General features: G+C 39.3%; 1 protein-coding gene across 6 annotated transcripts in view; it reads right to left on the reverse strand.

Annotated features, from left to right (window-relative positions):
- RIMBP2 (RIMS binding protein 2) overlaps positions 1 to 18,990 on the reverse strand; it is a 160,390-nt gene extending 141,400 nt beyond the window's left edge. For 2 of the 6 annotated variants that reach the window (XM_063350929.1, XM_063350930.1), the window contains exons 1-2: positions 10,299 to 10,496; positions 9,442 to 9,576 (exon numbers count right to left, since the gene is read on the reverse strand). In XM_063350929.1, the coding sequence (XP_063206999.1) occupies positions 9,442 to 9,567 (126 nt within the window). In that variant the 5' untranslated portion in view covers positions 9,568 to 9,576; positions 10,299 to 10,496. Of the gene's footprint in view, positions 1 to 9,441; positions 9,577 to 10,298; positions 10,524 to 14,449; positions 14,561 to 18,880 lie in introns of those variants that run through there. The other 4 variants (XM_063350926.1, XM_063350927.1, XM_063350923.1 and 1 more) reach the window with 4 other exon arrangements.
- Between the last annotated feature and the right edge of the window lie 2,204 nt (positions 18,991 to 21,194).

Here is a 21,194-nt window from a genome sequence, read left to right on the forward strand (position 1 = left end):
AATCACAGATTTCAATAAAAAATTATAAACTTGAAAACCGGACTTCATTAAAAAAAACCAAACAACAAACACCCAAAATCGCATCTAGTTGTTCCTAGTTTTTAACTGCAACATTTGTTCCAAGGCTACAGCAGCTCATTGCCACTGAGCCTTCCCAGCAGATAAAGAAACTGAGGCAGAAAGATCTCCTGTGATTTACCTGAGAGCACACAGCATGTCAAATGTCAGAGCCACAAAGAAGACCCAGCCTCCCAGGCCCATATTCTGGCCAGGAAATCGAGACCCACTTTCTTCAGGGCACAGAGCTGGTCCATCAACAGTGGAGTGCTTAAACTGCATTGGATAGTGTATAAATATGTTTTAGGCAACAAAAACGTCAAACTGTACGTGAAGAAAGGCCAGAAGATGGTGTTGATTCAGAAGAAGCGAGAGGAGCTATTATTCTGTGAGTGGATACATTGCTGTCATTTATAAAAATGCTCCTTTTGCAAAACAGCAAGCTAATGAATTACCATGCATTAAAAATTGATCATCTCTACATGGCATTTTTTAAAACTTCTGTATTGATTTATGTTTTCATTTTGCATAATGCATCGGAGCCCAATTAAGATCCACAGGAGGTGAAGGGGTGGGGGGGACAGACTGAGGGGTTTTCTTTGTTTGTTCTGTACTCTGGTCACTTCAAAACTAAAATTAACAAACCTATCAAGAACATAGAAGGGATTCTAGCATTCTGCATTTAATATTCATTTGATCATTACCTGGCATGTCAGAGTGTTTAAATCTAACCCCTCCCCTCTCCTACCCTGGAGGAAAGGCAGAGCCAGTGCAGGCTGCAAAGCATTCAGGGAAATAAGACAATTGGCCTGACAACTGAGGGCACAAATCTTGTGCCAGAACAAACCATCCACAAGATTTCTACAGTCACTGTACATAAAAAAACCCGATCAGACTGTTGGCTTCAGACAGAGCCTTATGTCAGGCCCAGTATGACACAAGCACATTTTCCCATACGACTTAAAGGTTATGTAATGGAGATCTGCAGAGCATTAGCAGTCACGTGACACATCCCACTAAGATTTCAAACTGCCACCTACAAAATTTAATTAGCAAGCAGTAAACAAGAGGGAAAGGAAAGAATAGGCTCCTGGAATTCACAGAGAATATTCTTAAATGTTCTGAACTACATGCAGAACTGGGGGGAGGGAAGTGAGGAGAACAGAAACGAGGATTTAACAAATAGGTAAAACTGTGACTGTCACAGAAGAGGGAAAGTGCAGTAAACAGGGGACAGATTCAACCCCAGCTGAATTTTAAGCACCACCAACTCTAGCCATCTTCAGCAGGAGTTTAGCCCATCAGCACACTCTCAGAGATAGTGAGCTGAGCTGTCCCTCCTGGTGTAAACTGGGACAGATCTATAAAAGTTCCTGCTGATTAGTATCAGAGGATATTTGTAAGCAAGTTGGGCAATGTACCTACAAAAGATGCACTTTCCACATCAGTGAAAAGGCACCATGATATTCCATACAGGAGTAACAAATAACATTTTTCAACTGTATAAAAAGGAGGTGCAGAAATATTCAGCAGGAGCTGAAATGGTGAAATTCTGGAGGAATTTAGTCTCGATTTAGGATTTTTCTGAGAGAACCCTAAACAAGTTAACCTGGCTCAAAAAGGGCTTATTATCCTTCCAAAATTGGCAAGAGGGGGTATTATTGTCATTTCCCCCCCCCATCCCCCCACAGTGTCAAAACTTAATTGAAGCTGTCTATAAAAATTATTTGTGCTCCTCAGAAAAAAAAAAAAAGTAAGTAAATAAATAAAAATCAGTCTAGTCCCAGTGGAGGTGGAGCAAGGAAGGAAATGGGTGCATACGCTGAATGTCCATCAGCCCGCTGTGCTCAGATCAGGCCTTAAGGAAGGTATCACACTGCTACAGGATGACCTTTAAAGCAAAAATGGAAGATAGTCTCTAATTGTCATTAGATGAGAATAGAGACCGTGCCATGCTGTTATATTTGCAATGCCTTCCCCTTGATTCTTCACAGTAATATCATGCGCCGTTGCTGCTTGCTAATCAAGATCAAACATTTGGCATCTTAATACTTATTGCCTTAGAAACCAAGTGTTACACTGTTTATAACACAGAAAATATAAAACGATGACAATTAAAAAAAATAAAAAATACCAGACCTACAGTCCCACTTCCTCCATCCTGACTTTTGCACTGTAAATGTTTCTAACAAACCACTGCCACCATCAAGGACTGCCACCATCACTCCAAACTTAACATACCCATGAGCACAATAGAAAGTTTAGCAAATCAAGTGTTACTCCAAAAAGTGTGGAATCAATTCTGATTCTTCTGAAATTTGCAAATATTTTTCTATAGATAACAACATACAATGCGGATTGTGAAGTGATTTACAGGTAGCAACTAGAAGCCTCCATTGGGATTTAGCATCCCAATGGAGAAAAGAGTCTTTGGTCTGAAGATCTAATTTTCTAATGAAATAAAATGAGTAGAATGTAGTGGAAAGGGTTCATTATTGTTCCCATTTACAGAAAGAAAATGGAGCCCAAGAGATACTAAGTGCTTTGTCCATGGCCATTCACATGCCACAGAATGGCAGAGCTGGAAGTCACGCTCTGATTTCCTTATCAAGTGCCACGTCACAAGCACAAGCCAAAGTGTTGAGCCACAAGCCTGTAAGTCACTCTGATTTCCTCACCAAAATGCCAACCATAGGTGGCTTTAAAATCATACTTTACAGAATGAACATGACTCCAACATGGTATTGAACAGGATGGTTACAGTTAGCAAAGAAACCCTAAATGACCACATTCAAACTTCAGTGTCAATCAGCTGCTCCAGAAGATCATTAACTGTTCTCTCAGGGTAATGTTATCACTGCTATTTCCCAAGAGTCCACTCTGTGCAAATAAGCCTGACAAAAGCCCTCTTTTTCAGTAAACAGAAACTGGTTTTATGACACGTTGCTCTGGAGAAGCTGCATTTTTCCAGCACTGTGGCTATATTCCAATTCATTTTTAATCATGATAGTGCTATATGTTTTCTAATAGCAGTGAGCAAATGCTATTGTCAGCAACGCTTCATGACAGTTCTCATCTGTGGTGGACAGTCAGCTTAGAACATCTATGGTCAGAAGATAGATAAGCATCAGTGGCACCAGGTGTTTTCCAGAAAATCTTAAATAGATTTCAGTTACTTAGTATTATGCATGGAAAGATTTTCAAGATTATAGAGAGGAAACATCTATATAGCTTGCCATTTATCAAAGAGCTCACGGGACGTGACGAGCTAATGCTATGGAAGGGGGAAACAAAGGATTTACACAAAATTCCACTTTAGTCAGAAGCTTTTGCTGAATACTAAACCAAAAATGAGTCCCAGGAAAAAGGTCATAACTAGCAGATATTTCAGCTACTCTGACATATTTTGTAGTAGTGACAAGGGCCTATAACAATTTCAATTCAATGAAAAACAGCCTTGACACTCAAACCATACTTCATTCAATATTGAATGAACAGGACGGTGATGCATGACCAACTAGTTTCTTCTTTCAGAATAAAGTCAGTGTGATTTTGGATATTCAATTTTGATACGTGGTGCTGCATTTGACACACATCACGGAAAACCCCTTATACTGGAAGACACTCATTATCCTGTGATCGCAGGCATCTTATTTCTACTGCTAGCAATCCAGAAAGGCTCAGAGTTCTGTAATAAGCTACTACCAGAATGAACACTCTTGTGCTTATACATTCATTTCAACCTCAATATCACATACCTATCTAATCTACAGTGAGTATGCACATCTAACATATCTAAAACAGAATCAGTTGACATTCAGAGAGATACATATTTTGTATGTATGCGAAATTACATACCTAGCTTGTATCAGTATGAGACTGGTCACATATAGAGATGCTTGAAATTTCTGAGCTTGTAATTTTCAGTTAACTAAATGAGCATGTATCAGCTATTCAGATCATTTTCAAGCAGAAATCTGTGGCACTGCACTGCCCCATATTTTTTCCTATCCTTAAAATCCATGTGACATTTTAAAGCTGTAACTTGGTTATGATTCTAGAAAATTCAACACATTAAATTTCTCAAAAAGGTGTTCCAGGTATACCCAAATATATAAAGTTGTATGTAATAACACTGCACCTCTGTTCACTACCTCTAGTATACAGGCATGCTGTATGTCAGCAGGCTGGAACCCATTCAGATATATACCTATGAAAAATCAGGGTCGCTCTCTAGTCTACAGGCAGCATGACCACTTCACTAATTTCATTTAGAGTAGGTCTTTTTCCTTTTAAAAAGAAAGTAGTATGCACAAAGCCACTGTTCAGGACCACCAGATCTCTTTAACAAAAATAACAGAGAGTCACCTAAACACCCAACACCCTCCTTTAAGGTACTGCAGGTAATGCATATGTATTTCAAAGGTTGTCTACAGTTGTGAATCCTGGCTGACATCTGTAAGATTTGATCCAAACTGCCTTCCACATTTGTCAGCTAGGTAGACTTGAAAGCCTTCGTCTAATAAAAATGTAACACCTCCTGATCAAAAAAGCTGAAATATAAAGTGACTACAGTAATTTTCATATCAGTTCATGTATCTGCTATTTTTTATTGTATTGAATTTATGGAGATGCTTTAATTTCCACCCTACGACTTGGTCTGTGTTTTACTATTTCATGCTGTTTTCTGAAAGCAGCTCGTCTGTCTTCCTAAGCAATAGTCCTTACTTGTATTTTGATGATGGCAATCATAGTATCCTTTCCCTGTCTCAGCATACTTGGCAATTCTTAAGGTTAAGATCAATAGCTTTGATTTTAGGTATTTCTTCAAAATATATCCAATCACTTAAGGAACAGACTCTGTATTTACTAGATGCAGTGACAAGACTCATTAATAAGTTATTCTGCTGAGTTATTTTATATATAAACTCTGCATCACTACCTGCACTGGACAAAAAAAAGCCCAGTCAGTGTTTAACTACTAAAATGACAGACAGCAGTAGCTTAAAAATTAAAAACAAAGCCTTCCTAAGCACTTACATTTTCCTCAGTTAAAATTTTACTAAGACTATGTACAACTGTAATGTCAACCATCACATCACTCTCAGAAAGGCGTACCTTCTTTGCCCAACATTATAGGCAATAGCCAATTTTGAAAAGAGGTTAATAAAAATACCTGCAGTATCCCCTATAATACTGAGCACAGTATAGTGGTACGTGCTAACTAATTAATTGGTATTTACATGCATAAGCTATAATAAAATGTTATTATTCTGTTCTACATACTCCTATACATAACATACTTCCCACAAATACTGCTATGTATAGTGTGTCCATATATGTGTGTGAGTGTGTATACATATATCTGCAGAGATCTCTCTCTTCTACCAAAAAAGGATGAGAGATTTCCTTGCAACTGGCCTAATTTAGCATTAGGTGCCAGAAAATTACCCATAAAATTTCATTAACAATATTTCTATGGAAGAGTGATCACATTGATGACTTTGCCGTGACATGACAATATACATCTGCAAAGCAAACAGATACTGTGAATATACACTGTGCTTGGGGGCTTGATGCTGGGGCTGGGGGGGTGGGGGGGGAAGGAGGGGAAGGGAGGGGGGAGAGGTAAGAGCTGATAGCCAGTATAATTACTAACTTTGCCCAAAGACACTAATACAGAAAACAAACATGGCACCATCAAACCTGTCAATATACTATTTATTGTATTGGAAACCTTAAAAGTGACTGGAAAATGACATCAGATTAAACATCAATAGGAGGGAGGATGGAATAATCTAGCAAGAGTTTAATCCCTCTACCTAGTGCTTGTGCACAATACTAACACATTTTATTATTCTAAGCAGCACCGAGAAGAAAAGACCCAGTGAAGGGCATCATCATCAAATTGCAGCAGAATAATAAAGTTTGTCTGCCTCTGATAAGAGTTACTGCTGCATTACTGCTAACTAAAAAGAGAATTCTCCCCCCACACACACCTACAAATCTTCAGCCCTCCCACCCTCATTTTGCCCGAAAAGCATTTAACAGAAATAGCTATTTTTAGAAATAGTGAAATCTCAGCATACCTTCAAATCAAGTGCTTCCGATGTTCAGCAAGATCATTGCCGAGAGAACTGCAGTCTACTGTGTCAAATTACAACCTTGTAGAGAAAGGCAGCAGCGTCGGCAGCAGCAGCATTGGTGTGTTTGCACGGCTAGTATTCAGGCTAGAAATGATTCATTAGTTGTCTGCAGGGAGGCAGGGTGAAAAAGAGAGAGCAAGCATCATCGGCCATGCAGCAGCTGCCAGAGCCTATGAAACAGCAGTGCTCGCACACACATACGCACACAAAGATGGCTTTCCCTATTTGCCAGTTTCTCTTTCACATAGTATTAACCCGACACAGCAGCGGGGAGCACAGACAGGAGCTGGCAAGCAGCAAGTGGGATCGCAGCAAGGATGTGTTTCAGTGAGGGGGGGCACGGGGGGAGGCGGGTGTTGGGAGATTTTATTTTACCTCCAAGTAATGCTATCACAGGATCTTCTCAGTAGGTCATCTGTGGCCTACTGGCACGAACCAATGAACTGTAAATGTGAGCTGCAATTTTTTTTTCGCTCCCAAGCCTGCCCAATGGAAGGCTTAGAAACTCAAATGCAGAAGGGTATTAAGACAGATTACCTGGAGCATCCTAACCATTCTATCTTTCCCCTTCTCAAGAAAACTGTATACAATATTCACAAAAAACTTCTAAGTATGCAATGTCCATCTCCCCAGCAGCTAGAGGGAGACACTGTAAGGGGATACAAGGAAAGATTTTAAATAAATCCATTTTTAAAAATCTAGCTTCAATCTTTTCTTCCCCTTCTTTTTTTTTTTCCCCCTGCCCCCCGCCCCGCCCCAGCGCAGGTGATCTGTCTCACAGAATCTGACTACTTTGGGAGTGCATTCACTATGATGTAACTGAATTCTCAAGGCTGATGAAGGTTAAATTATCAAGAAAGCATAAGAAGTTATATTGAGTGGAACATCTGTATTTTCCTTTCAATAATTAACAGGGGAAGGAAATATTGCACTCTCAAGGTACTATTTTATTGATTTCTGTTAAAGTATCTGCAGAAACACATCTCTCCGTTTAATAATGTCTCTCTACATTAGTTTACAGCTCCTTTTCAAATATCAGTCTTCCCCCCACAGCTCTACTAACAGGCATAAGGAGGAAGAGGAGGAGAATTTTCAGAAAAGTTTGGCATTAACAGAAGGAACCAGATTTCCCCCAAAGCCTAATAGTTCTTTCTGAAGTTGAAATGCATGAAGAGTACCCTGATTTCCAGGAACTGTCAGCATCAAATGCTTCACTGGAAGGTATTAAGAGCCACAGAAGAGGGACTCGTCACATCATCTCTTTCTCAAGTTTTGTCTTATCCGTATTTCCAGTCCATGATAAATCTCAGCCTTGAAGCATGATGCTTAGCTAAGGAATCCTTCCAAAATGTCATTGCCTATATTTCTGGATATTCCATTTCCCAAACATCAATCTATTTGAGTACCTTATAAAGATCGTTACCCCCAAAGCTTCTAGCAATGCCAAGTACCACCACTGTCACTTGGATTAAAAGCATTTCTCTTCAGAGGCTTAGAATTAAAGTACAGTGCAGAGTATCAGAGTGTGATATTCAAAGTAACTGACTGCTTCTGAAAAATCTGTCCCTCATTATACGAATGAAACAGATAAAAATCTGATTCTTGGTTCTGTGATATTGAAGAAAAAAAAAAAAAAAGGAAAAGGATAACAGACAATGTGTGCATTCTTCCATGAAGGTCTACCTTGGCACATTCTAGAAAGACTACAGTTTTCCGAATGGAAAGTCCAACATCTGAAAATAAGGTATCCAAGACCACTTTTTTTGTGCAAATCTCAGCCCCAGATGACCTTCCCTGGGATTACTCACGACTGTAGCAGGAACAGCAAAACTCTGGTATTTTCGGAGAGAAAAGCTGTTCCTACTCAGGATCATATGTTCCTTCCCAGATTAGATTATGGCTTTAATCATCAAGCAAGTGCACTCTTACTTTTATAACCAGTTTGTGGCATAAATTGTTTTCACTTTTATTTTAAAAGTCTAATTTTGGCAAGTTAGATTTTTTTTTTCCCCTCAGCTGAGCTACATGCAAGCTTCAAATCCAAACGTTCCTTATGACTATGACTGTATCAGCACCTACCATACTGTGCTTCAGCACTAAATACAGACCTGCACTATATGACACAAAGTGACACCAGGAGATTCCAGGTGGCACATTTTGTAAGCCTGTCTTGTCTAGGCTGGAGACTAGATGAACATGTCTGTTGCTTTATGTGCATTTGTACAAACAAAATAAAAATTTGCTAAACCAAACTGATACTTGAAAGTAAGTCAGATCACTGTAAAATGGCGTTATTAATGTGTTACACTGAACCAAACCAACTCTTCTCATTCCTTTTCATAGGTGGATTTAAAATGTGTGTATCTGTACATAGGTGTGTGTGTATGTATGTATGTGTAAAATATGTAAATTATCATAAACTTTCTGTGAATTCTTTTTAAAGATATGGAAGATTATATGAATAAATTACATTAAGTCACTCTGAAAATATAATAGAACTAATTTTTTAAACTACCAGCACAGATTCACTGCTATGAAGATTTTAAAACATATTCTTTATCTCGACTAAACATTTAGAAACTTGAGTCATCAAAACTTGACATATTCAACTTGTTATGCCACAGCAAATGAGAACGCACATTTTACTGGAATTGTAAGATGTTAGGACATTGTTACATAAACAATTTATTAATTCCGTAGTTTATATAGCCAAATATTAACATCAAGTATATAGCTTGATAGCAATTTTTGCCTGTTCAGGGCTGGATGTAGCTATGCTGATGATGGGCTGCTGGTAACTAGGAATGCATCTGTAACAGTGCTGCTGAGAGAAGAAAGGGAATTATGGCTCTGTATGCCAGGCCAAGAAATCCCCCCAGAATAACAATCCCAGTATAATGATCCTACCTTTTGATAGACAGTTTTCTTTAGAAAGAGAGATAGAATGTAAAATATCTTTCTGTATACGATAGGGCTCTATGAAATGTCATTTTAACTATGTAACCTTTCACATGCCATAATGATTTTCACGTTCTTCCTGGTCTTTCTGAATTACATGAAACAATTATTTAAAACACATCCTAAAAGATTAATTTTCCTCTTGGTACCCTTAGTATGAAAAATAAATCTTGCAGTGCATTGTTTCAATAAAACAAGCCAAAATGATGATAAATCCTTCCCCTCCTAATTCCACTTTGTACAGTGAAATAGACTAAAAAAAACCAATAAAGGACCTCACCTTGCTAGCTGCCAAAACACACACGGGGCCTCCTGTGGAGATAAAGGACAGCTGTCTCTGAAGCCACAACAGCTCTTTCTGAGATTGTTTCAGTAACTCCTCCGTGTCACCTGGCTTCTGCCTCATCAGCCCTTCCTGCATGAAAGGAGATTTTCCATTTCTGTTTTCTCAGATATATGGTGATAGTAACGTAGCATTTTTCATAGTTGAATTTCTATCCGAACATCTGCTATAGCAACGTATCTATATCTATGCATGTGACTTTTTGTGCTCAATTTAATAATTCTCTGTCACCTAAAAAGCGAAATGTCTCTTCATAGCATTAGCAGCACAACATCCTACACTTCAAGTACCCTAATACTTCATGCTTAATAAACTTCCTCTGGCTATTAATCAAGCCAGGGTAGGCTGACGTAGAATTTAACATGGGCAGTTCCAACCTTTGAGAACTGGAAGAAGTTCCTCTTACATGGTATGTTGCTGTAACAAAGGGCTCAGAGATGCTGCTGGTAGGGCACAAAATCAGTACAAGACAATGCTGAGAAAAGTTTGATGCTAGTGTAGTAATTAAAAAGTACAGGAATGCCATTCGGTAATCCAAAGTATAAATTTATATCCTTAGTGAAAGTCTTAACTTGAAGATTAACCAGAAATATTGTGAATTCAGACACAAGCTCTCTTCTACATGTAATAATTTACAAAATATTTAATATCAATAAGCTATCTGTTTGGATGAAAACGGAGCAGAAAAACATTTTTTTCTACTTGTTTTTAATACCTCTATGAATAAACTATTTTCAATGTAACTGGTTACCAGCACAGTTAGATATTAAGAACAGAACTGGATTTTTACCTACCCTCAGGCATCCTAGCTGATTTTTGAGTTCTTCACACTCCAATTGCAGCAGTTGGATCTCCAGATCTTTTATACTTTTGGATTGTTTGTTGATATTTTGCAGGTGCTGGGCCTTAACGTTGACAAAGTGCGTTTTCTGCTTTAGAGGAAGTGTTCTGGTAATTGTTTTTGTGATGACAGCAGTGTTATTGGATGACAGCGTCAATGAAGTTGAAGGGTTGACAGCCTAGTAAAGAGAAAACACATTTTCCATGTCATTTTTGGTAAAGCTGTGTCTGAGGGAAAGAGTATAATTCAAATTCTTTCAAAAGTCATACCATAAGTGCATTATTTGAAAATTTTCTTCTTCAGATCTTTCATTCAAACACAAAGTGAGCAAGTGACAATCTCATTTGATCAATCACCAGTAAAGAGATAGGCATAACATAAAGAAATGAAAAGGAGACAGTTTGTTTTCATATATTTCTTTTTCTTCATTCAGTGGATACCCGCCAGCCATGAGCACTCTGACTATATAGATATCAACATATTTACCACTTGATGGCAACATAGTGCTGCTGCTCACGCACTACTTTTGGTCCTTCACTCAGCATTGTATGACAGAGCTAATTAAGAAGTTATCCTTGCTGCTGAACACCTCACTTGGAAGCTGTGCTCCAGTTACATCTGAGGTGCTGTATTCCAAAACCTAACTTCTTATGACATGCTTGCAAGAATACCACTTCTAGCCTGGTATTGCCACTTACAACCAGTACATCATTTGAACAAGTTACCAATTTTTCAACACAGTCTACTTGTAAGACCAGCTTGGTGTAGCTTTAATACAGAAATAACAAATTGTCCCAGTTTGTGTTATATTCAGTTGAGAATATTAATGTGGTTGAAATCTGATATTACAATTTAAGATTGTGCAGGGTTTTACTTATAGCAGAGTTAAACATTCTTTTGGTTACCACTTTTCTTAAATTTTGTTCTTTTAGAACAAACTACTTTTAGAGAGGACAACTAAATTCTCACTTCATTATTCTGTGATGTGCAATCCCCAAAGTCTATAAAGTATGTTTTCTTATTTTCCTTATGCAAGTTTTGCCTGGTTTTCTCTCCCCCACTCTTTCCCACCCCACCCCCTCTGTTTGGGCTAGAGAAACACACACATTCTATGTCATATTTCTCAAACCCACATTTTTATAAAGGCCCAGACACTGATTCCAGGTGAAAAAACAAAATTAAACTTTCAGCTGATGTGAACTACAGCTTCGCAGTGAGGAGCTCCCTTTCTCTCAGTGTTTGCTAAGCTAGCCCACAACATGGCTCCTCCTTGGTGGTGAAGCTCACTGAAGCTCACCCAAAAACCCAGCCCTGCCCACTCCCTCAAGGGGACTGGGAGACACCCCCCAAGGGCATGGCTGGGGCATCACTGCACAGTGGTGTGGTAGAGGTCAGGAGCCTGAGTAACCAGAGTCATTAAACTACAGCAAACATTACAAGCCATATTTTACATGTAAAATGGCAAACACTACTATTCAAATAATTAAAAAAAGAAAACCAACACAAACAGGATTCTCTTAATTTTGAAGTAATAACCATTAGAAACCTCTAAGATTAGATCTGACTGAGCCAGTATTACCAATGAACAGCTGTATCTACTAACATTATTGTACCATCTGTCTTTCCTGGTCTTTTTTTTTTTTTTTTTTTCTATTGGAAGTGTGAAAAATAAGAGAGAGAGGTGTGAAGTATGGATCTTGGTTCACTTAATGTGAACCTTGTAAACATAACTTTGTCAGACACACATCACTAATAGAAACATACCCAAACTTGGTGAATACTCAAGCAAAAAATGAATATTAATTTTTAATATTATCTAGATTTGTAGCATACTGAACAAAATTCCATGAACTTTGGATTAGTTCAGCAGGATCAAAATTTGATCATGGGTATGTCTCTCCCAACAGCTCTTATACTTCAGGAAACGGAAGACTAACATTTACAGCAGCTGTCCCAGGCGAGTTGTATCAGCAAATACCAATATTTTAACAGCACCCTGAAATACTGCTACAACAGTCAAATTATATCTTTTAAGTTGGGTTGTTCAAATATTTATATTAATTCTTTCCACTGCAGGGTGATGTGTTTACCTTGTCTGGCTGCCAGATGCCCACCTAGCCACTCTTTCTCCTTCTCTCCTCAACAGGTTTGGGGGAGAAAATAAGATGAGAAAGCTCATGGGTTGAGGTAAGACAGCAAAATCACTTACCATTTACCATCACAGGCAAACCAGACTCAACTTGAGGAAAATTAATTTAGTTTATTGCCAATTAAAATCGGTTTGGGTAGTGAGAAACAAAAACAAGAATTAAAACACCACCTTCTCCCCTTACCTTTCCCAGACTCAACTTTGCACCTTCATTCCCAACTGCTCCACCTTCCCTTTCAGGAGGAATCCGCTCTGGCATGGGCTGCAGCATGGATGTCTGTTCCCCCGTGTCTCTCCATCGTGGCTGCAGGGGACTCTGCCCCGGCGCCCACAGCACCTCCTCCCGCTCCCCCTGCTCTGGCCTGGGTGCTCGCAGGGCTGTTTCTCACACTTTTTTCCTCATTCCGTGCCGGTTTTGCCCTTCCTTAGCTGTGTTTTCCCTGAGGCCCCACCAGCCCTGGGCCATAGGCTGTGGCCTGCGCTGGAACCAGCTGGAACCCGCTGTGCCCGGGCGGGGCAGCCCCGGCCTCTCCTCACAGCGCCGGCCCTCACAGCCTCTGCCAGCGCCCAGGCATCCGGTACGTGCATATAAAATATAGTCCAACAAACTAATCGTTAGAGGACAACCTCTGCTGAAGTGGTCAGCATTCTTCATCTCCTGTATCAGAGTATGTCCCCAGCACAGCAAGGGGTCTGTCAGGGTGAGGGGGACAGGACATAACATAAACGAGATACAGCTGTGTAAACAGGGTCGACTAAAACTGACTTTTTGTTTTTATAGAATCATAGAATTGTTTAGGTTGGAAAAGACCTTTAAGATCATCAAGTCCAACCATTAACCTAGCACTGCTAAGTTACCACTAAACCACGTCCACATCTTTTAAATACCTTCAGGGATGGCGACTCCACCACTTCCCTGGGCAGCCTGTTCCAAAAAGGCTCCAAATTTTGAATGATGAAAACGTTACTGCCCCAAACTGGAATACTGGCAGATTCTCACAAATAGATCCTGACACTGACCTCAAACAAGTAAAATAGGTGTTACTCTCCAGCAAATGCAATTTCCATGCTCTAAAACAATTAATTTTGTCATGAATGAAAAGGGGTAGAAAATGGAATCAAACTGTGGTGTGCTATATCTTCTAAATCCACACATGAATATATAACAGGCAAGTTTCTTCTATTAAACATTAAACTGTTGAGTAAATGATACAGTAAAAACTCTGAGAGTTGCCAAACACTTAAGTGTTTATTGATTTTTTTTTAAAGCATTTTTTATCGTGTTTTTATCTACGGAAGGAAGAAACACTGAAAGCTCTGGAGAGCGAATCCATTAGGGAACAGAAAAGATGAATCAGAGTAAACATCAGATAAAGTTCCCAATCTCTAATGCACCCCAGTGCCGCTGGAAAAGCAGTTTCTCTGTGGATGATACGCGGGGTGCTCTGTCTCAGCATCCTCAGGCTGTCCTGACCACTTCCTTTTATGCCCATCTCAGATTTCCTATCTGGAAAGGGGTTGATCCCACTTTTTCACAAGCCTCGTGTGCAAACTAATATGCTGTAATCGTGACAAAAGGAATTTAACTTCAGCATGTAATTTTTTTATTGGGGGATTACTTCGAATTGACCAATATTTTAAATTGGGCATCTTACCACAAAAGCAGTGAATAACTGCAATTAGAAGAGTACAAAAAAGGAAAAAAAAATCATAGTGGTTTAGTCCTGTAACTAGTTAACATTCATAGCATAACTCCTAAAACTGCAAAGAATAAAGTACTTACACATCACGGAAGCAAAATGTGAGATAAATCTGAGTGCATCAGGTGCCAGGGAGGGCACAGACGGTGGTTTCACCCCACATGTAGGCACTTCTGATTCGTGTCAATGCCGTGACAGCTGCTTCAGCAATTGGCAGTAAAACCACTGAGAGATTTTAGAGCATGTAATACTCACCTTGCTCTTCTTCACAGCTATTGAGCTACCTCTCTGTTTGCTTCTGCCCTCAGCTCTGCGGTGTGGAGGCTTTTCAGATGGTTGTTTGGCTTTCCTGTTGCCCTTTTTGGACTGTGGATCAAAATTCATCAATAGCTCATTAAGATATATTACAACACATCTAAAATGTTTCAGTGATTCTGTTGGTCTTAAATCAATTTGTTCTTGCATGGTAAAGCACAAGTTTCAAAGTATAGACTTGAAGCTCAACAGGGCTAATGGAACAAGTTAGACGTGACGTTCGGTCAGCAGCAGAGGACATAACACCTCCAGGGCAGAGCCCAGTTACTAGTCCTGTGTCTGGGCAGTGCTTGGCGTGGTGTGGACTGTGCTAATGCTGCAGAATGGGAGACTAGATACCACTGCAATCCAAATCAGTAAAATTATTAGGAGTGATTTGTTCATTGCATGGCGTTTTGCCTCTTCATCAATCTCAGGAAGAATCTCATATGGGGTTTATATGAAAGATGGGTAAAACAGCAGGGATATAAGTAGCATGTAGTTAAATGGTAAATGGCCCTGCTTCATCAGATCACTCAGTCAGAACAGAGCACTTTCTGCTACATCCCTGAATTAAGTGGGACAAAGCAGCACACAAAGGGGGACCTTTGTTCCTTCCGCTGTTACCCAATACAGAACGACAGGGTACAGAACAAATATGCAATATTCTTTTAAGTATGCTAGACATTTTAGCATCGATTCCTTTTTTTTAAAATTTCAAGGTATTGCTGAAATCACATGCCAGTTTTACAGTATGCTACATTCAATGTAAGACAGTCTTGTCTCACAGAACTTACAAACCTAAATAAACAACATAACAGCAGCGAGGGAATTGGCCTCATACCATACTGCTCAGTTCAAGGTAGTTTGTTACTCTGTCTTTTAAGAAGGTTGAGCCCTCTTTTCCTCTCTTCTCTGATGTTCAAAGGAAATTTCATAATGGAGTTTCCTCTTGTCCCTCATTCTGTGTGCTGTCTATAAGCACCAGCAAAGCAACTGTTTTTTTTACTTTACATAACATTTAATCTTGGATAACCAAGACCGCTCCCAGAGAGTAAACGAAGTGACTGAGATCTCTGTTTTCCCAAACACCACTACCCTTATTTTCATCCTTTCTCTGCTGATGGTGAGTCAGGCTGTCTCTATTTGGCTGGCATGACTTGGCATTTTGTACCATTTGAGGTGTGGATTTCGCATTCGAGAAAATTTGAACCTGGCAATACCAAGCAAGAAGCTGTTTTCGGAAAAGGAAGTTTAGAATATATTCTTTCCTGCAACCGTCCTTCAAAATTATCTAATTACCCACCAGCAGAAGATGATAGGAAGAAAAAGCAACAAAACAAACCAGAGATAAAGCAAAAGTGAATTGGTTCTAATAAAGCACATAGCTGCTTGGAATTGAAAAGGAACCTTTTACGTAGCTGTTCTGCAGTCACTGTTTGTGAACCAAAGGTGGTCATTAGAACTGCTGATACTACAAACATCAGCCATCTGTCAGAGATTTAGCTTTGGTGATTTCTGCTATAGGCCAGGATTCTTGCGAGGAATCTACAAGTCTTTTCTGAAAAATTAAAACAATGTCCCCTCCCCCATATTCTCTGATTTTTTCCTGTTTTCATTTGATGTTCCACTGGTGGGAACCCACCATGTCTAAGAAGACACTGAAACTGGGAAGGTAGCAAATATACACAACAAATGCAAACATACTTGAGAGGGAAGAGCACAGGAGGCTATATGCAAAGAAACTTAGTACACGTTAAATGTTCATCCAAAGTGTTTTCATGTGAATTAGGCATTTTAAAAAAAACCTGTCATTCCTGGACCCTGAATAAGGTCCTCTATAGAAACCCAGTTGGTACAGCAGGAAAGTATGAATAACTTTTCTTTAGTTCACCACTGTACCTGGATAACAAAACCAGATTAAAATAGAAATAAAACTGAATGAGCTCTTGGCTGGAACCTGAGCTGGCCCCAGGTGGAGATAAAGTCGGCACAGCTCATTGCGACTGATGATGGTGAGGGCAGAAGGGAGATACCGCTAATGCTAACGGGAACAATCTTCACAGCAGCAGTGGCTGGCACTGATGCCAGACGACCAGCCCTAGGAAAAACACAAGTGAAGATTTGCTCCAAGAGACCTTCTATTTCCCGGCCTTGCACACACCTCCTTTTCCCTTTTCTGTTCCTATAGCCTATCTCACCTCCCAAGAGTAAAAAATGGGAAAACCATTCTCCCTTCTGAGCTCTCATTTCCAAACCAATGAAGTCTGTGAAACCTCACTGCTTCCTCCTAAAGCTGTCAGCTCTCTCTCAAATGGCAATAGAATCATTCATTTTAACAAGAACGTTACATACATATTCATTTTTTTCTTTAAATAGCCACTATTTTACAGCAATTCAGTTTTTATTTTTCTTCCATATGTTAGTCTATTCTGTTGTGGCCCAACGTCTATCAGTATATAAGAACAGAACTTGTAAGGTTATAACAGATGGTAATGAAACAGTTCTCCCTTAATCACAGAAAACATATTTTAATGCAATTAAAATAATTTCAGATTTACTTTCCTAGTACTAAATGATAGGGAAGTCAATGAGGGCACTTATTTATATCTGTGTAGGATAAAAAGAAGGCTCAATGGAAAACCAAGAAAAGCATCCTGGCCTACAAGTCTATGAGTCATTCTGTGTGGCACATGCCTGCCTATAGCTTAGCAACGAACCAACTCAGATGACAGAAAATGTAGAGAGCAAATATATCATCTAAAACCAACTCTTGTATGTTGATACGTGAATCCAGTTGGATTACAGGGAAACAGAGACTTTGCCTTTATTTTCTTCAAATGCACTTGAAGTTTACAGTAATTTTTGTTCTTCTAGGGATTAAAAAAAATATATATATCAGCTGTAATTAAAAATACATTTCAACCCTTGCCGAATTTTATCATCCTGTGATTTTATCTGTTTTCTTTCTAAAACTGATTTGTTCCATGGTTGTATTTGCCTCGTATTGGAAGGAAAATCAGACCCAAAAATACACTAAGGGAAACTGTATAAATGGGAACTCTGACAAAAGCCTTATAAATAGCTTCAAAGTCAAGTGAGCACAAGTGTGCCCAGCTGTCACAATTTGGGTCTGAGCAGAACATCAGAGCTTTTCTCCCAGCTTGTCCTGGCAGTCAGAGTGGGTGACTCTCCAGGGTGGATCAAGTCTTCAGGCACAGGGCAAGATTACTGTAACCTAAAAATAGCTTCCTAAATTCATATGTAGGCTGTCAACTATCCAACTTCATTTCAGAAATGCCAATCACACAATATTCTGCTGAGCGCTTTGAAAGCCTTTTGTAGAAACTTGCGATAGTTCCTATACTGGTTCTGAACCTAATTTTAGTTGAACTTTTTAAAAAATGTTGCCATCAGTAACTGTTGAGGAACTGTGTAAATCCGTTGTGAGAAATAGCTTTATATTGTAGGAGTAGACTAAACGTACTCTTTTACACAAGCAAATTGCTTTCTTTAAAAATAAATGTACCTCTTGGTAGGCAGCTTAGGAAGCGGAGACTTTTTTTTTGTGGCAAACATGAAAAGAAGCTACAATTATTTTAACAATGAATGCCTAAAAATGTATGCATCGAGGAAAAGAAACATCAGTTCACCACGAATGGTGATATCACATGTGGGTAATACAGTTGAAGACAGACTAGGAGATCCTTTCATATAAACCATTATTATGATCCTCATGGCAAATCCAGGAGACTGCTGGGCTTAGACGTAGTTTAGGCTGGGTTTAGACTAGATGACTAGTTTATACATACTAAACTACAATTCTTTGTGAGTTATTTGTTGTGGGGATAAAAAATATTTCCTCAATAGAAGTGCAAGAAATAGGGACAGATTGAAAGAACAGCCACGGCCTTCTGGGGCTACGAGCTTAGTTTTCAAAAACTCGATCTGCAACTCACTTCGCTCTAGAGCAGCTCTTTTTTGGCAGAATTGGCATCGTGATTACAGCCACAGCATAACCAAAATACCCCATCTTTGTAGCCAGAGGAGGTGTGTAAATGTTATGACCTCAGAGCTCACAAAGAAGCTGCATTCTGGTTATGCTCATAATCTACCCACTTTCTGCTTAAGAAAAACATGTCTACTTTCTAAGCTGTCTAACAAATAGTAGCATTTTTGTTCTTTAATTAATTATTTTGCATACTAGAGGCATATCCTACAATATAAAGCTTTTTATTAACAAGGCTTTACATAGTTCCTCTATATGTTAACATTTTTCAAAAAAATATGCTTATTTTAAACACTTGCTTATAACCCCACACCCCCCCAAAAAAACCCAGGCAAGTTTTCAGACAGATTCTGACATGTCTTGGATTGAAAATGGTTACTCACCACTTTGTCTTCCTCTTGTTCTTTAGTCAAGGGCTTATCCACTTTTGAAAATGACTGATTTGCCTTGGGGGAATCCAGTACAGAACAGCCATGATCTCGAATGCGACCGATAGCAGCCTTCTGTAATAGAAGGAAAAGCGGCTGAGAGCATTTCAGCTGCCTAGAGAGAAGCCTAAATTGGCTTACAGGACTTCTGACTTCATTACAAGTCAGCCAGCACCATTTTGCTAGCTACAACTTCAAGGTAACGAACATGTTTCTTGGATGTTTCTTCTTTCCTTTCTATATGCTTTTGTCTTCTTCCTTTCCAAAACATTCATGGCCTGTCTTGCATCTTCAATTCAAGCTTTGGAGACACTGGGCAGGTATTCCGACACACCTGTAAAGTAAACTGCCTTTCCCTTTCTCCTCCCAAGACTTTTCTAATGACAACCAAGATAGTCACAGGAGAAATAAGTATGGCTCAAAGTTTCCCTTTTCCTCTAAGGAGTTTTATTGCAGATGAGCAGCCAAAGTGCTTTTGAACCTTAGAAGCTAGTACTTTCAGTAAGACAGCCTCCCAGACACTTGGTAGGTATTGTGAGGCAACAGGTCAAACTCCTTAAAAGCAGCAGCACTGAGCCTTTCCTTCTGGAGAGCAAGGGGCTTCCTGTCAGCACTCGGAGATTCTCCACCCAATGGGAACAGTGAAGTGTTTTATACCCAGTAGTAATAGATTGTTCTTACTTTGCTGTTTATAAACAGCTAATAGCCATACAACAAGGCAGCACGTGCCAGCTAAAGGCATAGTCATGCACAGAGTGAATCTTACAGTTTCAGCCATGTTGTAGAAAGGGAGTAATTTTCCTCCCATCCAGAATTGGGACAGAGATAAATAACATTTTCTTAGGCCAGCAATCTAAAAGATTTATATCAGGTGAAACAAAATGCTGTGTATCAACACCTAGCAACATATTCTGGGGTTTGGTTTAATCATATTTAAAAATTAAAGGTAAATTTCTACTGAAAACACACACTTGATATTTCGAACAGTTTCAGAATGGGGTAGCCTGATGGCTGCAGGTTTTGCCCTCAAAAGTAGCTGGTGCTTTCCACTTGCCTTTCTGTTTTGTTCTGAACTGCAGACACAGTGCCCCGATTTGAGATGAAAAAGATAAGAACAGATTTCAGGAGAAATATCTACAGACAGAGCATCTTGTTTCTCCTTGATTAAGAAAGAGCTCAAGGGTGAAGAGTACAATATGCAGCTCCCAATCAGTTGGGATGCATTTATATGCTGAGGAGCAAGTATCTAGCTTGCACTGCAGTGAATTCATAGACTGCTTAGTTTCAAGAGCATTTTGCAAAAGACTGTTTAAAAATCCATCAAAAAGTGATTGAAAGGAAAGTATATCTGCAAACTACATGCAAAACATACAAAACTCATGGAGTTTTGAATCAGTGTTCTTTTATTGTGCCAGCATATACAAAAATAAAATGGAAAGTGCATGGGAAAATTGAGATTTGAAAAAGAAGAAAGAAACAAGGACTTTTTCCTGGGGAAAAAATGGCTATACATTCCTGCCATTCAGTACAGAATCAATGATTCAGTTCCAAAAGAAAAATCACTTCCCTTATCTAAAATGACAGGTCAGGCACCAAGCCACTGAGCCATGTATGTCCAGTTACGATCCTTGTATTTCAGTAACAGCTAAAACCCACATTAAGAGAAATTATTCTTGCAACATTTGTGGAGAGGAATTCAATCTAAGCTTCCTGCCTCAGTTGAAGAGAGAAAGCAATCAAAAGCGTGACTGCTCCTACTGAGCGCCACACAGAGCTTTCTATCTCGTGTATTCTGGGTTGTCCAGCTGGGACTGAAAAGCTGGTGTCTACAGGATACAAATTAAAAGATTCAGACTGAAGATGCAACTTCGCTAATGCTTGTATTGCTTGTTTAATGATGGTGCGAATACCCTTACTGGCATTCATCTGCAGTCTGTACTTGAATTACACACTTCAGAAGGGCAAAAGATGTGCTTTCTGTGGTTAGCAGAAGGAAAACATTTGGGGAGAATTAGCAGATTTAAATTAGAATTGTGCTTACTGGCACAATAGATTAATGCACAAATTCATCTTGTGAACCACAGGTTTAAGTCTACTTCGCACGTAGGCCTGAGCCACGTACCTTTGAAGCTAACAGGAGTGTTGCTGCGAATTTCAATGAGAGAGGCTGTAGAAGTCCCTCCTTCAGCAGACAAATAGTCCAGCAGAGAAACTAGACTGAAGCAGCTCATTTGTACGTGTACAGGTATTTCAGAAGCTCACTTAGCTG

The sequence above is a fragment of the Chroicocephalus ridibundus genome, chromosome 13 (assembly GCF_963924245.1).
Source record: "Chroicocephalus ridibundus chromosome 13, bChrRid1.1, whole genome shotgun sequence".
NCBI classification, from domain to species: domain Eukaryota; kingdom Metazoa; phylum Chordata; class Aves; order Charadriiformes; family Laridae; genus Chroicocephalus; species Chroicocephalus ridibundus.